The sequence below is a fragment of the Canis lupus genome, chromosome 5 (assembly GCF_003254725.2).
Source record: "Canis lupus dingo isolate Sandy chromosome 5, ASM325472v2, whole genome shotgun sequence".
NCBI lineage: Eukaryota > Metazoa > Chordata > Mammalia > Carnivora > Canidae > Canis > Canis lupus.
In genome coordinates, this window is record NC_064247.1 from 57,011,507 (window position 1) to 57,037,736 (window position 26,230).

The 26,230-nt window shown below is 54.6% G+C and overlaps 2 protein-coding genes across 8 annotated transcripts; one reads left to right on the forward strand and one right to left on the reverse strand.

Annotated features, from left to right (window-relative positions):
* Window positions 1-19,805: 19,805 nt before the first annotated feature.
* Window positions 19,806-26,085, reverse strand: TMEM52 (transmembrane protein 52). 3 transcript variants are annotated; one of them, XM_025427481.3, is made up of 5 exons: window positions 25,947-26,085; window positions 25,818-25,861; window positions 25,666-25,707; window positions 24,948-25,126; window positions 19,806-22,542 (listed from the first exon to the last, which is right to left on the reverse strand). In XM_025427481.3, exons 1-5 carry the CDS (start codon window positions 26,010-26,012, stop codon window positions 22,181-22,183), a joined length of 693 nt encoding a protein of 230 aa, XP_025283266.1. In that variant the 5' UTR covers window positions 26,013-26,085; the 3' UTR covers window positions 19,806-22,180. The 3 variants fall into 3 exon arrangements, with proteins under 3 accessions (XP_025283266.1, XP_048966446.1, XP_025283267.1); XM_025427482.3 differs by lacking the exon at window positions 19,806-22,542 and adding an exon at window positions 24,204-24,844 and having other exon boundaries at window positions 25,947-26,082; XM_049110489.1 differs by lacking the exon at window positions 25,666-25,707.
* On the forward strand, window positions 20,893-23,933 carry CALML6 (calmodulin like 6). Of its 5 annotated transcripts, none has more exons than XM_025427483.3 (6): window positions 20,893-21,051; window positions 22,358-22,405; window positions 23,077-23,251; window positions 23,357-23,501; window positions 23,578-23,678; window positions 23,751-23,933. In XM_025427483.3, exons 2-6 carry the CDS (start codon window positions 22,403-22,405, stop codon window positions 23,795-23,797), a joined length of 471 nt encoding a protein of 156 aa, XP_025283268.1. In that variant the 5' UTR covers window positions 20,893-21,051; window positions 22,358-22,402; the 3' UTR covers window positions 23,798-23,933. The 5 variants fall into 5 exon arrangements, with proteins under 5 accessions (XP_025283268.1, XP_025283275.1, XP_025283273.1 ...); XM_025427490.3 differs by having other exon boundaries at window positions 23,077-23,164; XM_025427488.3 differs by having other exon boundaries at window positions 22,361-22,405.
* Window positions 26,086-26,230: the final 145 nt, after the last annotated feature.

Below are 26,230 nucleotides of genomic sequence, written 5' to 3' on the forward strand. Positions count from 1 at the left end.
TCCTGCAGCCCTTGACCCTCCTCACCCCAAGGTAGATCCAGGACCCTTCTCCTTCAGATATGTGTATCCTTCCAGCCTGGAGCCCATCACTTCCCACCCAGGTGGGCTGTGTTCCCCACCTCTCCCCCTCCCACTCTCTGGGACTTTCCTACCAAGCATGCAAGCATGTCCCTATCGTTCCTGTCCCTATCGTACACATCCTTGTACAGAATGCTCCAGGTTAAAAAAAAAAAAAAAGAATGCTCCAGGTTCAATGTATACCCTCCCTGCTCAGCCCTGAACTCAGCCATTTCTGCAAGGATCTCTGGGTCCTTTTAGCAGGGAATGGTGTTTCAAAACCAGGATCAGGGCAGCCCAGGTGGCTCAGCGGTTTAGTGCTGCCTTCGGCCCAGGGCCTGATCCTGGAGACCAGGGCTCGAGTCCCACGTCAGGGTCCCTGCATGGAGTCTGCTTCTCCCTCTGCCTAGGTCTCTGCCTCTCTCTCTCTCTCTCCTTCTCATGAATAAATAAATAAAATCTTAAAAAAAATAAAAACCAGGATCAGGGCTCCAGGTGTGCTCACTGCTATTGGAATGCCATTGCTTCAGCATACAGAGCTAAGGCACATGTGTACGTATGAGCATATGTGTATATATACACTCACGCACACGAAGTACCCCCTGCCAAGTAATCAATCTCCCCTATGATTGATTGCTGCCACCCCACATGGACTCTGACCTCCGCTGGCCCACCACAGTCCCCACCTCAGCAGGGACATCTGCCTTGCTCAGTGGACATGACAGTTTCCATTGTCCCTCCCACAATGTCCAGGTTCCTCTGTCCTCCTCGCTGTTCAGCATTCTGGCTCCTCTCTGCTCCTTAAACACACAGATCACCAATCCCATCCACACTCAGCCTTTGTGGCTCCATCGTCCCAGGAGGATCCCCACCATAACCTCTAGGCACCTCTACAGAGAGGTTTCAGTGGGATCTCTGCCCCTTTGTCCTCCAGTGCCTTGTAACATTTCTCAGTAGCTCTCATTCCTGAGACCTCACACGGATTAATTTGTGCTACTCTGCTCCTTGCCCATTACCCTGACAAAGACGGTACTTTGACTCCCCTGCCCACCAAATGGGCTATGAGGCACACAGTGGGTCCTCAGGGAAAGCTTATGAGATGGGTGGAAGGGCTGTGAGTGATGCTCTGTGTTCTGAATGAGAGGGACAAGACTCAGCATGAGGACCAGTGGCAGTGGGGAGCGTCGGCATCAAAAGGTCACTATGTCCAGGACAAGGCTGGCAGCTCTAGGGACTCTGCAGTGCTGCCCACTGCTCCAGAGGGGAGGTGGATGATGCAAAGTTGGAAAGATGAGTGTCCTGAGCACTGGCAGGTGGGTCACAGAAGCAATGGACCAAGGCCGAAGACTCTGGCCAGAGACATCCCTCTGAATCCAGCAGGTCTGATGCCAGCCTTCAGTGACTACTTAGGTCCAGGACTTAGAAAAGGGAAAATGAGGGAGACAAGGAAAATGAGACAGGAAAGGAGGAGGAGGGGGAATGAGGCAGGGCAGGGCCAGCAGCAGAGCAGAAGGAAATGGGGGTGAGTGGTCTCTGTGGAGACCACAGTACTCCCATGGGGATGAGAGGAAGCCCGGAGGATCCTCGGAATCCCTACTCCGCCAGCCTGAATCCCTTCACACCTGCCCAAGGGCCATGGTGGTCACCATGCTGCAGGCCTGACTGGGCAGCTAGGGTGCTAGCAGGGCTGGTCCAGGACTCCCCTGTCCCACAGACCACTGTAGGCCTGATTGGGCCCATCCCCAGTTACACCAAGGCCACAGAGCAAGGCTGCAAATGAGAACACCAGGCTAGAGCCTGCATAGGCCAGGTGAGGTTGTGAGTATACACCTGGAGCCCCCAGCTAATCTGTAGATCTGAGGGGTAGGGCAGTGCTTTCCCTGGAACTTGTCCTGTAGCCCAGGCCAGAACCCTCATTTACATATTTATGGAGAAGAGTGTGAGGGCAAAGTCCAGGGGAAGGCAGGAGGAGAGGAGGCGAGAGCCCTGGGTTCATATTTCCAGATCCCTCCACAGCCTGGGGCCTCACCCCCTTCTATGCGTAGAAACCACAGGTTCCCAGCGCTCTTTTCTCTACTCCTAGGCCAGTCCCCAAGTAGCAGGGCCCTCTAGCCCTGGGGACACGTGCCCTGGCAGCTCTCAAGAGCCCACAAGAACTTCTAGCTTCCAGCCAGAGAACTTTGGACCTCAAGAGTATGAAGGGCTCACTCCGGAAAGCCTGCCCTCCCTCCCCTCCCCTTCCCACCACCTCTTGCTCAGGCCTCCTGAAGTTTGGGCCTCATTTGCTGCCCAGCCCCCTCCTCAGTGGGGTATAAACCAGGGCCCATGGTGGACCTGCTGCCACAGCAAGGAGAATTTGTGCCCAGCTGGCAGGGAACTTAGGCTTCTCCTGATTTCCTGTAGACACTCCCTCCTCTAGATAAGTGGCTTAGAAATCAGCCTGAAGTCCTGAGTCCAAGCCGCACCCTGTGAGCCACAACCAGCTGAAGGCCAGGCCAGCCAGGTGGCTGCAAGGCTGAGCAGGGCCTGAGGCTGAAAGCAGTTGCCCTGGTGCCTGGCTCAATGCCCAGCCTGCACTAAAAACCTAGGGTGTGCAAATGCATTATTCAGATGCCCCCCCTCCATCTGCTCTCTAGCAGGAAATGGTCTGACCGGAAAGTAGGTCTTTTTAAATCTGAATTATTCAAACAATTTGTGCACGTGACCAGGACCCGAGCCCAGGGGCTACACTCCAAGCCCGGCTTTAAAGGGTGTCGGAGCCGTAGGGGCAGCTCCTTTCCAGCAGAGCACTCTCTGTTCCTCTACATCGTAGCCATCTTGCCTTTACTTCTACTAGGTGAGCCTAGCTTCACCCTGGCCCCTACCCCAGAGGACAGGACTGGGACAAGGAAGGGAGGATGAGGGTGCAGAATGTAGGTAATCCAGAAGAAGCGCTAATTAGTTCTGCAGGCTGCCAGAGGCAGGGTCTGGTGACAGAACGGGGTCAGGAAAGTGAGGAAACTGGCCCCTCCTGGCTTCTCTCAGCAGACACTTCCCAAGTGTCCACTGGGTGCCAGGAAGGCCCAGGTCCACCCTGATGCAGGCAGGTATACTGGAAGGGACAAGGGGAGAGCTGGATGACTGGCGAAAAGGTGACAGTTGGAGCAGAGCCATGGAGTGGCCGGCATTGGGGTGCAGAGCTTGGAGGAGTACGCAGCTCAGAGACCAGGAAAGTCGAGGCCTGAGATGGCAGGCACAGTGTGCCTTGTGGCCTTGGGGAGGATGCTGCCATCAGACTGTGAAGGAGCCCTGGACCCTCACCCTATGCAGCAGAAGCAGCCCCTCTCTCTCCCAGGCCTGTCCTGTGCATCTCGTGACCTGACCTCCAGGTCCATGATCCTCCTGGTCACCTACTTTTGGTCACAAAGCAGACATTCCCTCATGGGGGCCAGCAAAACTTGAGGGAGAATCAGAAAGTAACAAATGAAAAAAATGATAAAATAAAATAAAATAAAGAAAGAAAGTAACAAGTGAGGGGGCAGCAAATGCAGGGCATGTCTTCCCTGAGATTTGGAGCAGACACAGGTCCAGGAGGCCTTCCTGCCACTCCCCGAAGGAGCCCTCCCCAGTGCATTGGGACAGTGGGGGCAGGGCTGAGCTCCAGCAAATAGTGGAGCTGCCTTCCCAGGACACTCCTAACTTGAGAGAGCCCAGCCTCCTGTGCCAGGTTCTCTGTGGGGGGCACATCTGGTTACAAGGCAGATGGCGGGGGAAGGGCCACAGAAGTAGAGCTGGAAAGCCTGGCTCCATCTGATGGCTCTGATGCTGGGTGCACAGACAAGCCCAAGTAGAGGCTTTCCGTGGAGTGAGACAACCTTGGTTGAAAATACAAACCTGGGATCCCTGGGTGGCGCAGCGGTTTAGCGCCTGCCTTTGTCCCAGGGTGCGATCCTGGAGACCCGGGATCGAATCCCACATCGGGCTTGATCCTGGAGACCCGGGATCGAATCCCACGTCGGGCTCCCGGTGCATGGAGCCTGCTTCTCCCTCTGCCTATGTCTCTGCCTCTCTCTCTCTCTCTGTGTGTGACTATCATAAATAAAATAAAAAAAAAAAGAAAAAGAAAAGAAAATACAAACCTCTCTAATGGAGAAAAATGCAATCATTATTGAGGAGAGTGGTATTCCCCACCTACACCCCAGAAATGTGTGTGCCCATAGGTGTGCACAAGATGCGCACATGCTAGCAAGTCGCAGAAGCTTAAACTAGCTTATGTGAAAAGGCACAACTGGCTCACTCGGGGTATGAGTCTCTGTGCAGACAGCTGGACTTGAGGTATGCCTGGATCCAGGTGTCCAGGATGCTCTCAGGGCCCCTTCCTGTCTGCTTCCCCAGGTCTGCTGCCTCCTTTACTCTCTCCACCTAAGAGCCAAACTGTGGCCAAGGAGGCTGGTCTATTCATGATCTCAAGCTTGGCAGCTGCAGTGCTTGGAGAACTCTGTTGGTTGTTGGTTCAAGGCCCACAGACGCCCCGGATCCCTGCTCCTCCTGGCGGAGGCCCATCTGCCCCAGCCTCTGGCCTGCTCCAGCCTGAAACTGGAGCCTAGCCTCCCTGGCTGCTCCGCCTCCAACCCCACAGCAGTCTCTGGCGTCCACCGGGGCAGGGGGGGTGGTCAAAGCTGTCCCATGGGGCAGTCACTGCTCACTCCCATCCCAGCCCCATTTCCAATTCTGGCCTGCGTGGCTCCCTTGGCAAGGAGGCCACAGTTGTTCCCCCAGCTGCCTGCCCAGAGCAGGACAGTCACCCACCTGACTCTGGAGTGCGGCTGCCCACAGTGCCCCCCACCTCTCCTGAGCTGCCACGAATGGGCCTGAGGATGCTTGGGGGTGTCTTTGAGGCCAGGAAGTGGGGACACAGCTCCAGTGTTCAACCTAGCATGGGTAGGCCACACTGGCTTGGGGGGCTGTGGACCCATGCAGGCAGAGGCTTCTGCCCACACCCCAGCCTGAGCCCAGGCCTGACACTCCAACGCTCCCCACCCTGAGTGAGGGCAACCTGCACACCACCTACCTGCTGACGTTCTGCTGCAGACGCGATGAGCAGGGACCATAGGGGGTGGGTGGTGTGGGGATCACAGCAACTTGCTCAGGAGAATGCTACACCTGTCCTGGTCCCTGCCTCAGGGATGGGCCGTCTGGCTGTTCTGGGGGTTCATCTCCCCACAGACTGGGACTTACCTCCACCAGCACCTGCCAGGTAAACAGCTTGCATCAGTGGCACCACAGGAGGAGGATGAGTGGGCCTGCGTCTGGGGTGCCTGCTTAGCCTTCCTGAGCTCCCTGCCCTGTCAGGCCCTGCCAGGGAAGAGGCAGCCCAAAGATGGACCCAGGGCCTGAGCCACGTGCCCTCCAACTGCCCTGTCCCTGTCACCCCCAGGAGCCTAAATTGAGGTCATCTGATAGGAAGATGCCACCAGAGGCCATTTCCAGCAGGCGGGCAGAACTTGAGCAGCCTTCCTGGAGCTGGAGAAGCAGAACAGCTGAAGTGAGGACCAGGGGCACAGAGTGGGGAAGGGGTGTGGATGCTCAAGCCACACAGGCCCAGAGCTGGCCCTCACATGACGTGCCATGTTGTGCCATGCTGCATTATGTACTGAATGATGCCACACTATGTGCCACATTATTTGCAAACTGCTAGGTCACATCTAGCATCCGTGCCACCTGGGTTTTGACACAGTGGCACATCCTGACCCTGGGGTGCCTGATGAGAATTGCCCTATCCTCTGGGCCTGTATCCTGGTCATTGTTCTCTTCTCTGGCACAGACTTGGAAGGACTGTCCTCTCTGACAAAAAGACCCCTCCATGCTGCCTGTCCCGGGAGGGGGCAGGGACGCACCATCATGGCCCAAATACCAGTGTTCCCACCCCAGCTCAGCTCAGGGCATCAGGTCTCCATGAAGATCTTCCTGCCCACAAGGGGCCCCAAATTCCCCTCACCAGAGGGAGAGGCCCCTCTAGAACCCCCCTACATAGGGTTCTGCCACAGTAGATTTTTGTTTTTTTGTTTTTTTGTTTTTGTTTTTGTTTTTGTTTAGATTTTTGTTTTAAATCACAGTAAAATACACATCACATAAAATTTATCATTCAGACCCCCTTTTTTTTTCAAGATTTTATTTATTCATGAGACACACACACACACACACACACACACACACACACAGGCAGAGGGAGAAGCAGGCCCATGCAGGGAGCCCGACATGGGATATGATCCCCGGTCTTCAGGATCACGCCCTGGGCTGATGGCAGTACTAAACCGCTGAGCCACCCAGGCTGCCCTAGACCCTTTTTGAAAAAAGATTGTAGGGAATCCCTGGATGGCTCAGTGGTTTAGTGTCTGCCTTTGGCCCAGGGTGTGATCCTGGAGTCCCAGGATTGAGTCCCACGTCGGACTCCCTGCACGGAGCCTGCTTCTCCCTCTGCCTGTGTCTCTGCCTCTCTGTCTCTCATTAATAAAGTCGTAAAAAGATTTTGACAGAGAGAGCACGAGCAGGGGGAGTGGCAGAGGGAGAGGGAGAGAGAGAAGCAGACTCCTCAATGAGCAGGGAGCCCAATGCACGGGCTCAATCCCGGGACCCCAGATCATGACCTGAGCTGAAGGGAGATGTTTCACCGACTGACTGAGCACCCCCGTTTAGATCCTTTTGAAGTGTACAGTTGATTGGCATTTAGTACATTCACATTATTGTGCAACCATCCCCTGTGTCTCCTTCCAGAACATTTCCATCAGTCCAGAAGGAAACTCCCTGCCCACTAAGCAGTCACGTCCCATTCCATGCTCTCAGCCCCTGGCAACCACTGATCTGCTCTGTTTCCATGGATGGGTCTATTCTAAATGCTTCATATGAGCAGAATCATATAACAGGAGACCTTTTGTGTCTGGCTCCTCTCAAGGGTTATCCACAGTATAGCAGGGGCCAATGCTTCACTCCTTCCTGTGGCTAGATGATTCCATGCAGGGATACACCATACTTTATCCATTCTCCTGTTGCTGGATATTTGGGCTATTGCCATCTTTTAGCCGTTGTGATCAGAGCTGCTACGATGGTTAGTGTACAAGTTTTTGTTTGAACACCTGTTTTCAGTTTTGTTTTTTTTTTTTTGTCCTTTTGTATTTATCTAGTAGTAGAACTATAGGGTCTCATAGCTCTGTGTCCACTCTGAGGAGCCACCAAACTATTCCCCACAGCAGCTCATCTATTTTTACATTCCTAGCTAGCAACACACAAGGGTTTCCAATGCTCCACAGCCTTGCCAATACCTGTTACTATCTGCCTTTTTTTTTTTTTTTTTTTTTTTTATTCATGAGAGACACACAGAGGCAGAGACACAGGGGGGAGAAGTAGCACCCCCCCTTCCCACCGCCCCTGCAAGGAGCTGGATGAGGGACTCAATCCCGGATCCTGGGATCACGAGTCAGAGGCAGACACTCAACCACTGAGCCACCCAGGCATCCCATTATCTGCCCTTTTGATTCTAACCATCCTAGGAAGTGTGAAGTGGTAGCTCCTTGTGGTTTGATTTGCATTTCCCTAGTGACTGGGGATGTTGGTCATCTCTTGTGTGGTTATTGGGGATGTGTATATCTTCTTGGAGGGAGATCTGTTCCAGATCTTTGCCTTTTTTTAAACTTGTTTTTTATTGTGGTTGAGTTGTAAGCGCTCTTTGTATATTCTAGACACTAGACCTTTATCAGATATGTGATTTGCAAACATTTCCTCTGGTTCTGTTGTTTTTTCGCTCTGATGGTGTTGTTTGATGCACAAAAGTTTTTAATTTTGAAAAAATCCACTTTATTTCTTTTTTGTTTTTTGTTTGTTGGTTATTGTGTTTTTGGTGTCACATCTAAGAAACTGTTCTCAAATCTATGGTTATGAAGATTTACTCCTGTGTTTATTCCTAAGAGTTTTATAGTTTTAACTCCTACATTTAGGTCTCTGATCCGTCTGAAGCTAGCTTTCTTTTCTTTTCTTTTTTTTCTTTTTTCTTTTCTTTTCTTTTTTTTAAGATTTTATTGGGACGCCTGGATAGCTCAGCGGTTGAGCTCTGCTTTCGGCTCAGCGCTCAGCAGCGTGATCCTGGAGTTCTGGGACTGAGTCTCACTTTGGGCTCCCTGAGGAGAGCCTGCTTCTCCCTCTGTCTATGTCTCTCTCTCTCTGTGTCTCTCATGAACACATAAAAGCTTAAAAAAAAAGTCACATGGTCTACCCACTAAGCCAGCCAGGCACCCTTGTATAAGTTTTAAATTGGGAAGTGTGAGTCCTCTGACTCTCCAACCCTGTTCTTCCTTTTCAAGATTGTTTCGGCTGACTGTTTTGAGTTCCTTACCATTCCTTTTCTTTTGCAGAAAAAATAAAAGGGCCATTGGTGTTCATCAGCTACTTCTTAAAAAAAGATGAACTCAGAGAGCAGAAGGCTGTGGGGGGTGTCTTAGTCTCTGCCATTCAGAGGTGGTCAGCTCCCTTAGGACCTGTGGCAGTGAGGAGGACAAGTCCTGTTGGATGGTGATAGGAACCACTGGGGGTCTGAGCAAGGGCAGGACCCCCTCTGGCTGCCTCGGGGTGGAGTGAGCAGTGTGGAGGGTAGCACAGTGGGCTGTACAGGGCCACATATTCTGGAACGGGGAGGCTGTGGTGGTTCCAGACTGAGGGCATGGGATAAGTGGGGGGAGGACCCCAGGGTATCTGTCTGAACAGCTGGTGAGCTGGGAGGGTGGAGGGGGCAGCTGGAGCAGATAGTTTGATGGCACAGGGAGAGCACGCTGTGTCTTGGATCTTTCGGGTCTGAGATGCTTGTAGATGTTGGACAGAGAAGTGGGTGTGTGCTGAACATGGAGAGCCACAGCCAAGGGCCATGGGGGAGTGTGTGCTGCCAAGGATGTCCCCCTCCCAAGGGGAGAGGAGTGAGAAGGAAGAGAACCCCAGAGAGAGGCAGGGACTTTGCAGACAAGAGGGTGATATGGTCAGGGAAGAGGGGGCAGCATGGGATGGGGCCCCAGGAAGGGAGTCAGGGAGCTGCAGGGTCCCAGAATCGGCCTGGCAAGGAGGCCTGTGTGAACACAGCCAGGAGGCAGGACCAGGAAGGGAGGCCCTGGGGGCCAGGTCTAGTCACCCTTCAGGAGGAAGGGGAGGTCAACTATTCCTGTCACCTTGCCTATGGTCCAGTGCTATCCCCAATAAGCCCCCAGTGCAGCACCCCACCCCACCCCACCCCACCCCACCCCACTGCCCTCTTCCACTTCTAGGTAGCACGTTCCTATTTACTGGTTCTTGCGGTTCTGGCTGTGTGGGGGAGCAGACACCCCTCCTTGCCCAGGGCAGAACACGGAGCAGGCCCTGAGTAAATGAGCTGTGGGCAGCATGGCGGGGGGACGTTGGGAGGTGGGGAGGGCTGTATCCCCGAGGGCCCTCTACACCTGATCCTGCTGGGGTCCCTTCGCATGGTTCATCCTGCAGGGGGAGGACCCACTCCTCTGTCCCTTCTCCACCTCGGGGACTGAGGCAGTTGACCTAGCTGTCCTGCTTGCCCCTGCAGGTCCTCCCTCAGACCAGTGGCTCTCCTGCTCATGTGTGAGACCAGGCTGTCAGGACAACAGGATTGCCTCAGGAGCCCTGACAAGGACCCACAGGCTGCCCCAATAGCCAGAACCCCCAAAGTATCTTCTGAAGTGAAGGTGGGTGCTCAGGGAGCTATGGGGGTGTCTGTGGCAAAAGCAAGCAGAGGTCCCCACACTCTTCTGCCCCCACTTGCTCTTGGTCACTAGGTTCTGCTCCCAGTCAAGTGGACACTTTACCCTCAGGCCAGGCACCACTGCATGTGCCCCAGGACACATGGACTGCAGGGCCCCTGCTGCACACACCCCAGTCTCCCACCCCTGGGGTCTCCATCCTGCAGCTGCTGGCCATCCGGGGCTCTATCTGGAGGGGCAAGCCTGCCTCATCTCTGGAGGGTGTCCCTGGGGCCTGCGGGCTGTTTGTTAAGAATCCTGTCCCTGAGGCCCAGCCCACCTGCCACCTGGGAGGTGATGCAAGGTATGCCTGGGAAGGGCAATCAGAGGCAGGGTAGGGCAGAGGGGCCTCTGGGCTGTAGAAGGAAAGTGTGCAAGGGCAGTGGTCTCAGAGGCTGGAGGAGGAAGTGGTAGGCTGGGACCCCAGGCAGTAGGGGTGCTGGGAGGAGCTCTGAGTGCCCACAGGCCCTTGGCTGCACCTCCTGAGGAGGCTGGGTGTTTTGGAAACCAGCAGGTGTGGCAGCCTGGTGCTGGGGGCCCTGGAGCTCTCGCTGTGACGCCTGTCTGGGACCAGTTGGGCCTGGCTATATTCCTCTGGGCATCTGCCTAAGGCTCACACTGGGAGCTGCTCTGGGGTACCTGGGGTGGGGGAGGGGAAGGCTTAGCCCTGCTGGATCCAACTTCTAAGGGTCTGTCTGTCTTTGCCCCTTCAGCAGCCCCTGGGGCCCAGACCTCTGAGATAGACCATGGAGAGGAAGCCACTGAAGAGGGTGCAGGTGAGGGGCTTTGGGTCACCCCTGGATTGGGCACCACCTGGGGCACACTGAGGCTAGCGTCATGGTGCCCAAGCCCCCGCTGCCCTGCCCTTAGGCTAGGCTGAGTGCAGAGGCAGGGCAGAGAGGCTTCACCTTGAGCCTGTTTCTCCTATGTGCAGGACGGTTCTCCAGCCTTCTTTCTCCTGCTCCTGGGGCTACTGAGCCAACTGAAACCCCCTACTGAGGTCTGCGGCTCTGGATGCCTTTAAAACCTCTCTTAGCTATGGACAAAATGTCTTTGGTGTGGTCCCTGCAAACCAGACTGGAGGAGAGAAGGAAGAGCCTCAGAGCCCCCAGGAGCAGGAGCACAGGGGGCAGGGCACAAGGGGCAGGGCAGCTGTGAGCCGGGGTTAGGGCGGTCACAAGGCAACTGTCAGCGTCCTGAGATGCCAAGACCAGGAGCCGAGGGCCATCCAGGGACACGGGGCTTCTCTGGCGGCCTGGACGGTCAGGGTCGACGCCAGGCCCCCTCCCCGCACCTGCGTCAGCCTTGAGATGAACGAAAGCGATATTTGTTTCTCTCCCGGCTAAAGTGGGTCCCAAAGTCAGGTTCCGAGGGCAGGGCTTTGAGACGAGGGTCGGAGGGCGGCACAGACCGGTAGCCGAGACGGCGACCCCCGCCCAGTTCCAACCCCTGGACTGCTGACCCCAGGCCCCCAACGCCCGGGGCGGAAAACTGACTCCTCCTTCCCGCCGGCTCCGCGCGGCCCACGAGCGCCGCCTACTGCCGGTGTGTGGAGAGGCCGCCGGCGGGCCGCTTCCGGGCAGAGCCGAGGGTGGGCCAGAGACCCCGGCCAGGGCCTGTGCGAGTGACGGGCAGGGGCGGGGCCTGTGCAGCGGGGGGGCGGGGCCTGTGCTGAGTGACGCGACGGGGCGGGGCCTGTGCAGCGCGGGGCGGGGCCTGTGCTGAGTGACGCGACGGGGCGGGGCCTGTGCAGCGCGGGGCGGGGCGGAGGCTGGTGGGCGGGCCCGGAGCGGAAGAAGCCCCCTCGCGACACCGCCCGGCGGTGGGCTGGGGGTCTCGCGCTGCCAGGGAAGAGCCCGGGGCCGCAGGGGTTTGTTCTGGGACAGCCCGCGCTTCTTCAGCCGCCCTGGTTCAGGGCAGGTCACCCGCAGCCCCTCCCTCGTCCATCCCGCGGCAGAAATCCCCCCTCCGACTCCTTCGGCTGTTTCCTCGCGTCTGGATTTGAAATGATCCAATTTCAGCAGCTGGAGAAGGCGGTCAGACTGGTGTGGGGATTTCCTTGGGACTCAATAAGTGATCGATGCCTGGACCAGGCTGGCTGGAGATGATATTACTGGGGGCGCCCCACAGCCAGCGTGCGTGCAGAGTGAGGGGTGCGGGACCTGCTGCCTCCCCGCTGCAACCCTGCCCGCCCGCCAGCCTCCTACCCCCGCTGCCCCCCCCTGCCCTTCAGCCTCTCTGCTCTCCCTCCAGCCGTCCCGCATCCCGCTCAGAACCTTGTGTCCTGTGAACAGAAATTAGAGGGATCTGTTTTTATTCAGTCTGACCGTCTCCCACTGTACGTGGTGATTGTTTTATTTTATTTTATTTATTTTATTTTTTATAATAGTCACAGAGAGAGAGAGAGAGAGAGAGAGGCAGAGACATAGGCAGAGGGAGAAGCAGGCTCCATGCACCGGGAGCCTGACGTGGGATTCGATCCTGAGTCTCCAGGATCGCGCCCTGGGCCAAAGGCAGGCGCTAAACCGTTGCGCCACCCAGGGATCCTTCGTGGTGATTGTTTTAAATGCATTGTTGTTGGTTTTTAAATATTTATTTATTTATTTATTTATTTATTTATTTATTTATTTATTTATAAAATATTTTGTTTATTTATGAGAGGCACAGAGAGAGGCAGAGACATAGGCAGAGGGAGAAGCAGGCTCCATGCAGGGAGCCCAATGTGGGACTCCATTCCGGGACCCCAGGATCAACCACTGAGCCCACCTAATACAAACACTGGGTCGTGTGGCCTGTGAGCATGGCAGATGGTACCGGTGACTACAGTCTCGAAGAGCCCAACAGGGCAGCCCCGGTGGTGCAGCGGTTTAGCGCCGCCTGCAGCCCAGGGCGTGATCCTGGAGACCCTGGATCGAGTCCGACGTCGGGCTCTCTGCATGGAGCCTGCTTCTCCCTCTGTCTGTCTCTGCTACTCTCTCTCTCTCTGCATCTCTATGAATAAATAAATAAAATCTTTAAAAGAAAAAAAAAAAAAAGAAGAGGCCAACAGCGGTCCCTATACTCGGGGACCAGGACAGCTTCACAGGAGCCATCTAGCTGGACATAGTGGCTTCAGAATGTGGGCTTTGAGGGGCACCTGAGTGGCTCAGTAGGTTAGTGATCGACTCTTGATTCTGGCTTAGGTCATGATCTCAGGGTAAGAACTCTCTATGCTGGGCAGGGAGTCTGCTTCTTGCTCTCACTCTCCCTCTCTCACAGCCCCTTCCCCACTCTCACTCTTGTTCTTTTTTTTTTTTTTAAGATTTTATTTATTTATTAATGAGAGACATAGAAGGAGAGAGGCAGAGACACAAGCAGAGGGAGAAGCAGGCTCCATGTGGGGAGCCAGAAGTAGGACTTGATCCCGGGACTCCAGGATCGCGCCCTGGGCGGAAGGGAGACACTCAACCGCTGAGCCACCCAGGCGTCTCCTGTTGTTGGTTTAAAAAAAAAAAAAAGATATTATTTATTAGAGAGAGAGAGAGAGAAGAGAGAGAGAGCGCGCGAGTGCAAGAGCATGAACACCAGCAGGTGGAGGGGCAGAGGGAGAGGCAGGACCCCCCCCCCCCCCCCCCCCCCCCCCGCCACAGCAGGAGCCTCACTGTAGGGCTGGATACCAGGACCCAGCGACTCAAGATGAGTGCAAAGGCAGATGCCTAACTGACTGAGCCACCCAGGCACCTGTAAAATAAACTTAAACAAATTTTTTGGGGGGCAGCCTCCGTGACGCAACGGTTTGGCGCCGCCTGCAGCCCGGGGTGTGACCCTGGAGACCCGGGATCGAGTCCCTCTTGAATTAGAGTCCCTCTAATTTCTGTTCACAGGACATCGGGCTCTGTGCATGGAGCCTGCTTCTCCCTCTCCCTCTTCCTCTCCCTCTGCCTGTGTCTCTGCCTCTCTCTCTGTGTCTATGAATAAATAAATAAAATCTTAAAAAAATATTTTTTAAAAAGAGGGTGCCTGGGTGGCCTGGCAGTTAAGCGTTGGACTCAATTTCGGCTCAGGTCAGTGCTGAGAGGACAGCATTCCTGAGCACTTCACACTCTCAGGTCAGTTAGGAACATCTTACATTAGCATGATACATTAACGTTGTCACAGGCAACCAATAGTGACGTGTTATTATTATTATTTTTTTTTTAATTTTTTATTTATTTATGATAGTCACACAGAGAGAGAGAGGGGCAGAGACACACAGGCAGAGGGAGAAGCAGGCTCCATGCCGGGAGCCCGACATGGGACTCGATCCCAGGTCTCCAGGATCGCGCCCTGGGCCAAAGGCAGGCGCCAAACCGCTGCACCACCCAGGGATCCCGTGACGTGTTATTATTAACTACAGTCCATGCTTTAACCAGATTTCCTTAGTGTTTAACAACTCTCCTCTTTCTCTCTCAGGATCCCACTCTGCATGGAGTTAGCACGTCTCCTTGGCTCCTTGGGCTTGTCTGGGCTGTGACAGTTTCTCAGAATTTTTCTTTATTTTGATGACCTTGACAGTTTTGAAGTTCAGGACACTTTGTAGAAGGTGCCTCTACTGGGATTTGTGCAGTGTTTTTTCACAGTTAGACTGGGATTGTGGGGCTCAGGAGGATGACAGCCCTGCCCCTCTCATGTCAGGTGTGTCTGCTCTCACCATGATCCATGACTGCGCTGCTGACCTTGGTCACCTGACGGAGTCAGCACCCATCTCTCCCTTCCTATACTCTACTCCTCTGTGGAAGGAAGTCACTGTTGAGGTCTGGGTTATGCTCCCCCTGCTTGAGGCTAGAATATTTGCATAAATATTTAGAATGCTTCTGTATGGGAGATTTGACTCTTTTCTCCATATGTTTATTCCATCACTTATACTGGTGTGGATTCATCAACATTTACTTATGTTTATTGTGGTGATAAAATATATGTAACATCAGATTTACCATTTTAATTGTACAGCGCTGTGGCATCAAGTACATTCATGTTGTTGTGCAGCTGTCACCACCATCCATTTTTAGAGCTTTTCATCCTTCCCACCTGGAACTCTGTCCCTGTTAAACACTAACTTCCCCAGCCTCTGGCGCCTACCACGCTACTCCCTGTCTCTAAATTCGATGACTCTAGGGACCTCATATATGTGGAATCATCATACAATATTTGTCCTTTTTTTAAATTGAAATATAATAAACAGTGTTACATTGGTTTCAGGGGTGTAATGTAATGATTCAACACCTGTGCACAGTCCTCAGTGCTCATCACTGTAAGTGTACCTAATCCCCTTTAGCTATTTTACCTTACCAGCCTCCCCCTCTGACAACCACCAGTTTCTTCCCTGTATTTAAGAGTTTTTTGGGGATCCCTGGGTGGCGCAGCGGTTTGGTGCCTGCCTTTGGCCCAGGGCACGATCCTGGAGATCTGGGATTGAATCCCGTGTCAGGCTCCCGGTGCATGGAGCCTGCTTCTGCCTCTGCCTATGTCTCTGCCTCTCTCTCTCTCTCTCTCTCTCTCTGTGACTATCATAAAAAAAGAGTTTTTTGTTTATTCGTTTGTTAAATTCCACATACAAGTAAAATCACATGGTATTTGTCTTTCTCTGGTTTATTTCACTTAGCATGATACTGTCTAGATCCATCCAGGTTGTTGCAAATGGCAAGATTTCATGCTTTTTTATGGCTGAGTAGTATATATGCCACCTCTTCTTTATCTGTTCATTGATGGATGTATGCTTGGTTGGGTTGCCTTCATATCTTGGTTATTGTAAGTAATGCTGCAATAAATGTAGGAGTACCTATATCTTTTCAAATTAGTATTTTCTTTCCTTTCAAAAAATACACAGTAGTGGAGTTACTGGATCCTATGGTATTTCTTTTTTTTTAATTTTTATTTATTTATGATAGTCACACAGGGAGAGAAAGAGAGAGAGGCAGGGACACAGGCAGAGGGAGAAGCAGGCTTCATGCACCAGGAGCCCGACGTGGGATTCGATCCCAGGTCTCCAGGATCGCGCCCTGGGCCAAAGGCAGGCACCAAACCGCTGTGCCACCCAGGGATCCCCCTATGGTATTTCTATTTTTGATTTCTTGAGGACCTTCCACACTGTTTTCCAGAGTGGCTGCATCAGTTTGCATTCCCACCAACAGCGCACAGGGGCCCCTTTGTCCACATTCTCACCAACGCTTGTAATTTCTTGTGTTTTGGATTCTAGCTATCCTGACAAGTGTGAGGTGATAGCTCACTGATGTTTTGATCTGCATTTCTCTGATAATTAATGGTGTTGAGCATCTTTCCTTGTATCTTGACCATTTGTATGTTTTCCTTTCTTTCTTTTTTTTAAGACTTATTTGGTTATTTGAATGACGGAGAGGAAGAGCAAATCCTAAGCAGATTCTCTGCTGAGCTCGGGGCCTGACTGGGGGCTCAATCCTATGACCCTGAGATCATGACCTGAGCCGAAAACAAGAGTCAGACATTTACCTGACTGTATCACCCAGATGCCCCTGTATGTTTTCTTAATATCTGTCCTTATTTTATTTTTAAAGATTATTTATTTATTTATTTATTCATGAGAGGCAGAGACATAGGCAGAGGGAGAAGCAGGCTCCCCATGGGGATCCTGATGCAGGACTCCATCCCAGGACCCTGGGATCATGCCCTGAGCCAAAGGCAGACGCTTTGTGGGTCTGCTTCTCCCTCTGTCTGTCTCTGCCTCTCATGGCACTGAGCCACTGAGCCACCCAGGCATCCCTATGTCCTCTAGTTTCATCCATGCTGTAGCAGGTGTCAGGACTTCCTCCTTTTTAAGCCTGAATAATAATTCCATTGTATGTTTTATTAGGGTTCTCTATAGAAACAGAACATTATATATATATATATATATATACATATATATGTATATATGTACACATATATGTAAAATATACAGAGATGAGGGGATCGAGTATAGGAATTGATCCACATAGTTGTAGAGGCTGAGGCGTCCTACAGTTTGCCCTCTGCAGGCTACACACCCAGGAAAATTGGGCGTGTGATTCAGTCTGAGTCTGGAGCCAGAGAAGCAAGAGAGCTAATTTCTTTTTTTTTAATTTTTTGTTTTGTTTTTTAATATTTTATTTATTTATTCATGACAGACACACAGAGAGAGAGAGGCCGAGACACAGGCAGAGGGAGAAGCAGGCTCCATGCAGGAAGCCTTACCTGGGACTCGATCCCGGGTCTCCAGGATCATACCCTGGGCCGAAGGCAGCGCCAAGCCACTGGGCCATCGGGGCTGCCCAAGAGCGCTAATTTCTGAAGGTTGAAGAAGATGGACAGTCCACTCAGGAAGAGAGCAAACTCACTCTTCCTATGCATTTTTGTTTTATCTGGGCCCTGAACAGATCTGACAATGCCCACCTGCTGTGGGGAGGACGATCTTCTTTACTCAGTTTATTGAATCGAGTGCTTATCTCCTGCAGAGATATTTCACAGATGCTTCCAGAAGTAACATTTTACTGGCTGTTGGCACCTGGTCAAGCTGACACATATTAACTATCACTAAGGTATACACTATACTCTGTTTATCCATCCATCCATTGGTGTATGTTTGGGTTGTTTCTATCTTTTATGTATTGTGAATAAGACTGCTATGAACACAAATACCTGTTGGGGTTTCTCTTTTCAATTCTTTTAACTACATACTTCAAATCAGAAATTCTGGATCCTATGGTCATTCTTGTGCCCACGTTTTTGAGGAATCACCACGCTGTCTTCTGCAACAGGTGTACTGTTCCACATTCCCACCAGCTGTGCGTGGTATCCCAATTTCTCCACATCTTCCCTAACACTTGTTTTCTGTGTGTTTTGATCATTGCCATCCTAAAGGGTGTGAAACAATAGATCATTGTGGTTTTGACTTGCATTTTCCTAATGATTAGTGATGTTGAGCATGTGATGTTTTCATGTGCTCCTTGGCCGTGTATGTCTTTTTTGGCAAAATGTCTATTCAAGACATTTGCCCACTTCTGAATTGGGTGGTTTTTGTTGTTGAGCTGTAGGAATTCTTTACATATTCTGGATACAAATCCCTTATCAGATATAAGATTTGTGAACGTTTTCTTCCAGTCGGTGGGGTGCCCTTTCTCTCTCTCAATGGTGTGCTTTGATGCACAATGGATATTTATTTTTTACTCGGGTCATTAATTTTTTAAAGATTTTATTTATTTGTTCATGAGAGACAGCGAAAGAGAGGCAGAGACACAGGCAGAGGGAGAAGTAGGCTCCTTGCAGGGAGCCCAACGTGGGACTCGATCCCTGGTCTCCAGGATAAGGCCCTGGGCTGAAGGCGGCGCAAAACCACTGAGCCACCCTGGCTGCCCTGGGTTTACTTTTCTGACATTGCTTTCGGCTTTCTAGTTATGCTGCTTTTTCTCCAGCATAACTGGAGAAAATCTGTCTTCTTTTCTTTATTCTGTTAGGTTCATTATATTTTCTTTATTCTTTTTCTCTTCCACAAATACGGAAGCTATACAGTCTATTTCTATTATCTCAGTGGTCACCTCAACTTTGCACATAACACTTGAATCTCAGTACCCGGTTCTGGCCATTCCTGAGCAGTGACAGATGTCACACTTGCCTCTCTTCCCATCTGCCACAGTGGTTGGTCCAGCGCTGGGCTCCCCCAAGCAGACCCCACAACAAAGACTCAGACTAGGACATGGAGTTTTCTTGGGGCATTCCTGGGGCTGAGGGGGTGACACCATGGGCAATGGATGGGATACTGCCACCCTGGGGAGACCGTGTGGCAGATGCAGCAGGGTTGCTGGTGGGTAAGGAGGCTAGCTGCAGGCACTGAGCAGAGTGTGGGTCCCAATGGCTGGCCCTGTGCTGGTTTAGGACACCTCAGGCAGGAGCTGCAGGAGGAAGGGGCTGTGAGGAGCACTGGTGTGTGTAGTCTCATGCCTGCCTGGGCTGTGCTCCAGCCCCTCGGAGCAGCCCTGCTCCCCCAGCTCCTGCCAGCATGGCTCATCCATCCCTTCACCCTTGTCTGTCCTTGAGCTGCCAGACCCAGCTCATCCCCAGCTGGGTTATGCTGCAACATACCCCTGGGTGCCGGCCTAGTGGCTGGGAGGGGAGGTGGGTGTCCTGACGGGAACAAATGTTGCCTGGGTGGGAGGTTGGTGGTGAGGCCTGGGAATTCTATTTCAGCTGAGGTTGGGGAGAGGTGAGCAAACCTTGCGGGTGCAGGTTTGAAGGAGTCTGGGCCTTAGAACTGAGGGGGACAGCCACCTGGTGTCCCCACACACATGACAAGGTCCTGCTTTCCCCAGCAGGGTCCTAACAACAGGTTGGGCGCTGGGCAGCAGCTGCTTGGCCTCTCGTCTCCCTCCTGCCCAATCCAGCACAGTGACAGTTGCAGCAGGTAAACCACTAGGCATGTGCGCCTGCCTCCAGTGACTCCCAGCCAGGCAGCAAGGAAGCCGTCTCCAATTCTCCTAGTTGTGCACTGGATCCCATAGAAGCCGACCTCGAGATGCAGTATGGGTACAAGCTGTGTGCAAGGGGTCAATCCCAGAGATAGGGAGGGGGGTAGGATTGGGTGGAGGGAAGCCCAGCTGTGCTGCCTGAAGCCTCAGGCCAGCTATGGGGACTCAGGGCAAGTACCCCTTCAGAGGTCCACCGTACCTGGGGCCACGGTGGCCAGATGAGCTGGGTCTGCATCCAACGCTGCCCCACAAGGGTGGGGGCCTTGTGTCTTCTCACTGTGTCTATGGGTTTCTTCTCTCTTCCAGGAAGGGGTCACTGGGGAGGCACTTGCTTGTAGGGAGGGGATGGGATTGCTTGAATGCACACAGGGCCTCTCACTATACCCTGGCCTGGGCCATCAGTCTGTGAGTTCAGCAGCTGTTTTCAGGTGCCTGTGCCATCTCCCAGACCTACCCAGAGAAAACACCACGTGCTCTGCAGTTGTGAGTGGTCCTGGGGGCCCAGACACAGATATCCAGGTTCTTGGAACATGTTGCCTTTATTGGCCTCCTGTATCAGTCAGGATTCTCCAGAAAAACAGCCCAATAGGAGAGGGAGGGAGAGAGAGATGTTGATTTTAAGGAATTGGCTTCCTTTGTGGAGATTGTGGGGCTCGTGAATTCAGAGAGAGACCCAGGGAGGACCTGGTGTTGCAGCTCAAACCCGAGGCCCTCTGGAGAAGAATTCTCCCCTCCTCTGGGGAGCTCACTCTTTCTCTCTTAAGGTCTTCAACTGATTGGATGAGGCCCACCTTCATTATGAGGATCATCTGCTTTACTCAGAGTCTACTGATTTAAATGTTAATCACATCTAAAAAACCTTCAAGCACATCTACATTCATTGCAGCATTAATCACAATAGCAAAGAAGTGAAAGCAACCTAAATTTCCATGGACAAGAGAATGGATAAACAAAATGTGGTCTTTCTGCCCAGTGGCATATTATTCCACCTTAAAAAGGGAAGAAATGCGGGGGTGCCTGGGTGGCTGGGGCAGCTTAGCATCTGACTCTTAATTCTGGCTCATGTTGTGATCTCAGGGTTGTGAGATGGAGCCCTATGTCAGTCTCTGCACCGGGCATGGAGCCTGCCTGGGATTTTCTCTCTCCCTCTTCCCCTCCCCTCTTTCTAAAAAACAAAACAAAATAGGAGGAAGTGCTGACATGAGCTACAACAGGGATGGACTTTGAGGACATCATGTTCAGTGACATAACCCAGTCCCAAAGGACAAATCCTGTATAAGTCTGCTTATACGCAGGAGTCAGATCCAAGGAGAAAGTTGATGGTAAATTTTATATGTGTGTGTGTGTTTTACCACAAATGTAAAAAAAAAAGGATTGTGGTACGTAACAGGTGTTCAGTAAATGTCAGCTCCCCCTCTGAGTAATATTTTATGTTAATGTCACCATTGTAATCAATACATATATGAAAAAAATCCCCTTCCCAACGACATCTAGACAAGCGTCTGCGCGGGAGTCTGGGCCCGCTGCCCAGCTGGACACGTAACACTATCCCCCCTGCCTCTCCCAGCAGGCCCCTGCTGTAGTTCCCCACCCGCTTCCTTCCTCACATGTTGTGGTTTGGGCTTATAGATGTGACTAGTGTCATTGAAATGTTTCTGACTCCTGTCCTAGTTTGAGATTTTCAAGGGAAGGGAGTGCGAAAGTCTTTTCTCATCAGCACAAGCCTGAAACCAGGACCAGACAGAGCAGCCAGGGCTAAGGTAGGGGACCACCCCCTGGACCTGGAGCTGGCTTCTCCTTCAACCCAGTCGCCTGGGCCCTCAGGACTTGTGCCTGCCGGAGCCATCCTGTCCGTCAGCACAAATCCTGCGGCCTCAGCAGCTGGCCTGGGCCTCAGTGGGAGCGTCCCAGAGGCTTCAGATATTCTGGCAGGGCCCAGGGCTGAGCCAGTCGGGCCATGGCACATCTCGCCTGCTCAGGTTCGTCAGGCAGTTGTGGGCGGCGGCAGGTGTGTCTGTGTGTCTCTGGGGGCCATGCACTGATGTGAGGGGAATTAGGTAGGGGCACCCATCTGTGGCCAGCCCTGCGGGGTGCTGGAGGCTGAGATGGGAGGAGTCCCCACGACCCATGAGGCTCCAACCTGTAAACGCAAGCCTCTGAGCCCCGTGGCCAGGCCAGTGGATCTTGTGCTTGGTGCCGGGGTAGGAGGAAGGCCCTCGGTGGAGGTGAGGGTGGGTATGTGTGTCCAAGTGCTGAGTGTGTGTGCTGCTCAGGCATCTGGTCACTGAACGGCGTGGCCATGAGGCTCCCTCGGGAGCCAGCTTTGTTGTTCTGAGTGGAAGGGAGGTCAGGTTTCTTTGAGAAGTCCCAGAATAGCTCCTGGTTGCTCAGAGGAAATCTGGTCTGGTTTCCTGGTAGCCAGTCTTGCCCTCTCTCACCACCACACCACATCCAGCTGTCCCCTCCCTGGACTGCAGACCTCCAGCCCCTTCTTGCACAGGGTGGCCAGGGGGGTGTATTTGTCCTCTTGACCCGTCTGTAGAGACAGCCTGCAAAGCACACGGCCGACAGGGATGGGAGGTTGTCACCAGGCCAGGGTGGGCATTCAGAAAGAACCCTCCTAAGTAAGTGATGACTGGCTGTGTGAGCGTCCTAGGGCAGAATGGTGGGAGGACAGCCCCCATAGGGAAGAAAATTCGAAAAGGATGACACGGTGAAGAGGGAACAGCAAAGGGCGAACACATGGGCAAGTGCTCCAGGCCTCCCCAGCCACCCCTCAGTCCCTTTCCTGCTCCTGGTCCTCAGTCATGGTGTCTCTCCATGCTTTGGCTCCAGAGGGCTGAGGCTGCGACCTAGGATCCCAGGGGCAGCTTCAGGGTGAGGGGATGCTTAGGCCAAGGAGGGCCAGAAAGGGGCTATGTGGGGAACGGCCAAGCCTGGTCCAAAATAGGGCTGCAGGATCTTCTGGCCATACAAGGATCTTGGAATCTGGACTCTGGGGACCCCAGGCAGCTGGGCCCAGCTAAAATGCAGCTGACACCTCCACCCCTCGTGTTCTGTGCACAGCAGCTCCAGTGCCAGCGTGCAGTGTTCTCCCCACCGGCCACGGACATGGTGAGGCTGCTCCCAGCATCCGGCAGAGTCCCTGGTGGGCTGGTGGGGCAGGAGTGGAGCAGGGCCCGGGCGGCGAGAGGACGCGACAGGGCCTCCGAGCACAGGCATGGGCTGGGCCAGAGGGTGCGGGTGCCTGTCTGGGAATCAAGGGAGCAGTTCAGAGGGCAAAGCAGGGAGGCCAAGGCTGAGCCCCGCTGGATGCTGACACCCCCTCGCTCTGGTGGCTGGGATGGACGAGACTCTTCTGAGAGCTGCCATGGTGGTGGCCGGCAGGGGCTAGACTACCCCCAGAGATGCCCGAACAGGCTGGGGCCCTTCACCCCGATCTTCGCATGCTCCTTCACAGTGTCCTTCACCTGGTCTCACCTGGTAGCCCCCCAAGACTCCCTCACACGGCTGGCCTGAGCCCCGGGGCCTCACACCTGGCCTCTGCCTCGTGTGCCCTTCCCCTCAGGCTGCCTGGCAGAGTTCTGCTCACCCCTCCAGACCCATCCCTGTACCACCTTGTCTGGAAGCTGCTCTGGGCTAGGGGCCCCCTTTTTGAACCATAGGCCCCAAAGGGTTGCCAAGTGGATGGACAGGGCAGGGTGCCACGTGTGCTGGGGCCTCTAACCTCCCTCGGACTGAGGGGCAGAGGGGGCCCCAGTGATGCTGGGCTGGTGTCCCTGCAGACGGAGCGCCTGACAGCCGAGCAGATCAAGGAGTACAAGGGGGTCTTTGAGATGTTCGACGAGGAAGGCAACGGGGAGGTGAAGACTGGTGAGCTGGAGCGGCTCATGAGCCTGCTGGGGATCAACCCCACCAAGAGTGAGCTGGCCTCCATGGCCAAGGACGTGGACAGAGACAGTGAGGCTGGGGCAGCCCTGGATGGGTGATCAACTGTGAGCGTGAGCAGGGAGGGCCGCATCTGCTCACCCTCATGAGGCCCGGCCTGCTGCTTGCTCCCTGCAGACAAAGGATTCTTCAACTGTGACAGCTTCCTGGCCCTGATGGGGATTTATTGGGAGAAGGCCCAGAACCAGGAGGGCGAGCTGAGGGCAGCGTTCCGTGTCTTCGACAAGGAAGGCAAGGGCTACATCGACTGGGACACGCTCAAGTAGGGCCCGGAGCTGGGCAGGGGTGGGCATGGGCTGGAACCCTCCAGGCCACCACTGAATGTGGGGGCCCTGCAGGTACGTGCTCATGAATGCAGGGGAGCCCCTCAATGAGGTAGAGGCCGAGCAGATGATGAAGGAGGCTGACAAGGATGGGGATGGGACCATTGACTACGAGGGTGAGTGAGGGATGGGCCTGGGAGCTGGGTGGATGGGCCAGGCTGGTGGCTGACCTGTCCTTCTGCTCTCAGAGTTTGTGGCCATGATGACCGGAGAGTCCTTCAAGCTGGTCCAATAGGAGCAGGTGCTGTGGCCATGGAAGGCCTGCACGAAGAAGGCCACTGCCTGCTGCTGTCCACAGCACTGCCCCCACTGCCACCTACCTTGCCACCCCCCACCCTGCCCTACTCTGGCCAATAAACGCTCCAGCCAGACTAATGTGTGTTTCACTGTCCCTAGCCCAGAAAGGAGGGACTGGCAAAGATCTGGGTCTGGAAAAAGGAGAGGGTTTTCCTGGGCAACCACAGCACATGGCCTGTCACTCCTGCTATGACATCTGACACCACCCACTGCCCAGCTCTGGGTTTTGGACACCAGCTGGAAGCCAGATTGGGGGCAGGTCGAAGACTACCACTTGCCCTGTCTGCCTGCATTGGGGTATGTCTACCCACAGGCCCCTCCCAGAGCCTTTTCCTACAGATGGAGATCATTTAGGTACAAACTTTATTCTCTCTCCAAAAAGCTGGGGGTGTTACAGCCAGCCCTGAATCCTGAGGCTTAGCCTGTGAGGTCAGGGCTGAATGCAGCAGCCTGTGTGGGCATTGCCCTAGTGTGTGAGAGTGCATGTGTATGGCCAACACAGGGGCAGCTGGTTGGGCTGCCTGGCGTTACATAGCAACGAGGCCAGGGCTGCAGCAATGTGCTGGACGGGCTGGCCTTCCCTGGGGAAGGATGGGAGGTGTGCGCTGGGGGGGTCCTCGGCTGCAAGTGCCCTTGCACCGGTCACCTCTGAGCACAGGGTGGCTGGCAGAATGGAGAGGTTCGAGAGAGTTTTCCTCTGCCTTTGAGGGGCATCAGGGCTACAGCCAGGGGTGTTGGGCATTGGAGCCTGGCTCCTGGAGCCTTGCCGATGTCTCTAGGCCTCAGGTCCCACGGAGAGGACTGGGTTACTAAGAGGGGGGTGGCTCTTCCTGTCTGGGTTTGGCCGTCTTGACAGCCTCTTCATATGAGGGTGGCAGCTCAGGGGCATACAGGCTGTAGGCAGGAGGGGTCATGGAGTCGAGGTCCAGCTCCCCAAAGGGGAGGGGCAGCCGCATGCCCAGCGGGTACTGCACAGAGCTGTAAGCTGCAGGGAACCAGAGTGGGTTGGTGGGGATGAGTCTGCTCTCACCCGCCCCCACTCCCCCTGCAGGCGGGCAAGCCAACAGGTGAGGTCTGCAGGCACTCACAAGTCACAGTGCTGTGCACGGGGCTGTCACTATCCATAGGGCTGACTGTCAGGTCGCAAGGCTGAGGTGTTGGTGGCAGGTGTGGCTGGGTGTGTGCCCGTTTCCGGAGGCAGCAGAACCGGACACAGCTGGCTGTGACCCCGCACAGCAGCAGCAGGAGGACAGCAAGTAAGATAAGCCTGTGCAGGGAGGAGCAAGACCCTACCACTGGATTGACCCCTTGTCACTGGCCACCTGCTCCCCAGGGGCAGTCATGGCCCAGCCACCCAAGACAGGACAACAGGCAGGATAAAAGTAAACCAGAGAATGTCTCTCCAGGCCAGAGACCTCCTTCCAGGCCAGAGCGGGGCCTGAGGAGCCAGCCTGTCCTGGCTCTCTCCAGGGCTGGCCACAAATGCCTTGGGCTCACTCCCAGGACACACTGTCCCAGGCCATCTGCACAATCCTGTGCCCAGACCAATGACCGTGTTCACAGGGGCCCCCTGCAGGGGTGAGGAAGGAGGGGGTGGGAAGTGGTGCCAAGGGCCCGGGTGCCCAGAGCAGTCCTGGACTGGGATAGGGCCCACAAGACAGGCCATCCTGGTGCTGAGGGCAGAAAGCAGGGGTCAGCCTGGGGGGCTGCCTGGAGGGGACAGTGCTGGCGACTCCTCAGCCTCGGAGCTAGGAAGGTTAGGGGTCTGCCGGGCCTGGCCGGGGCCGCTTCGTGGTCTGCACTTACCCCACGTGCCACAGGCTGCTCCAGCGGGCCTGGGGCGGGCACCTGCGGGGAAGGCAGCATCTGGAGCAGGTGGGGCACCAGCCAGCCGACCGCCCTGCCCAAGCCTCCCCCACAGGTCGGGCCAGGCCCCGGCTCCCACCCCTCTGACTTACAGGTCCGAGGGGTCGCAGCTGCCGTCCGAGAAGCCCAGCGCCACCTGTGGGGACAGGGGTGAGCCCGAGCCAGGGCGCGCCAAGCGCAGACCCGCCCCGCAGTGCCCGAGCCGAGCACCAGCGACCCACCTGCGGCAGCGGCAGGAGCGGCGGGAGCAGGAGGAGCGCACCCGGGGCCAGAACCCCCAGCACCATGCTCGGGGCCTGCGGAGAGCGCTAGCCTGCGGGCCTCGCCGCTTTATGGAGGCCCCGCCCCGCAGGCCCCGCCCCCAGCCGCGGAGCCCCGCCCCGAGCCCCGCCCCGTGCCCGTCGCGCCGCTTCCTGGAGGCCCCGCCCCGCATGCCCCGCCCCAGAGCCCCGCCCGGTGTCCTCCGCGCCGCTTCCCGGAGGCCCCGCCCTCCGCGCCGGAGCCC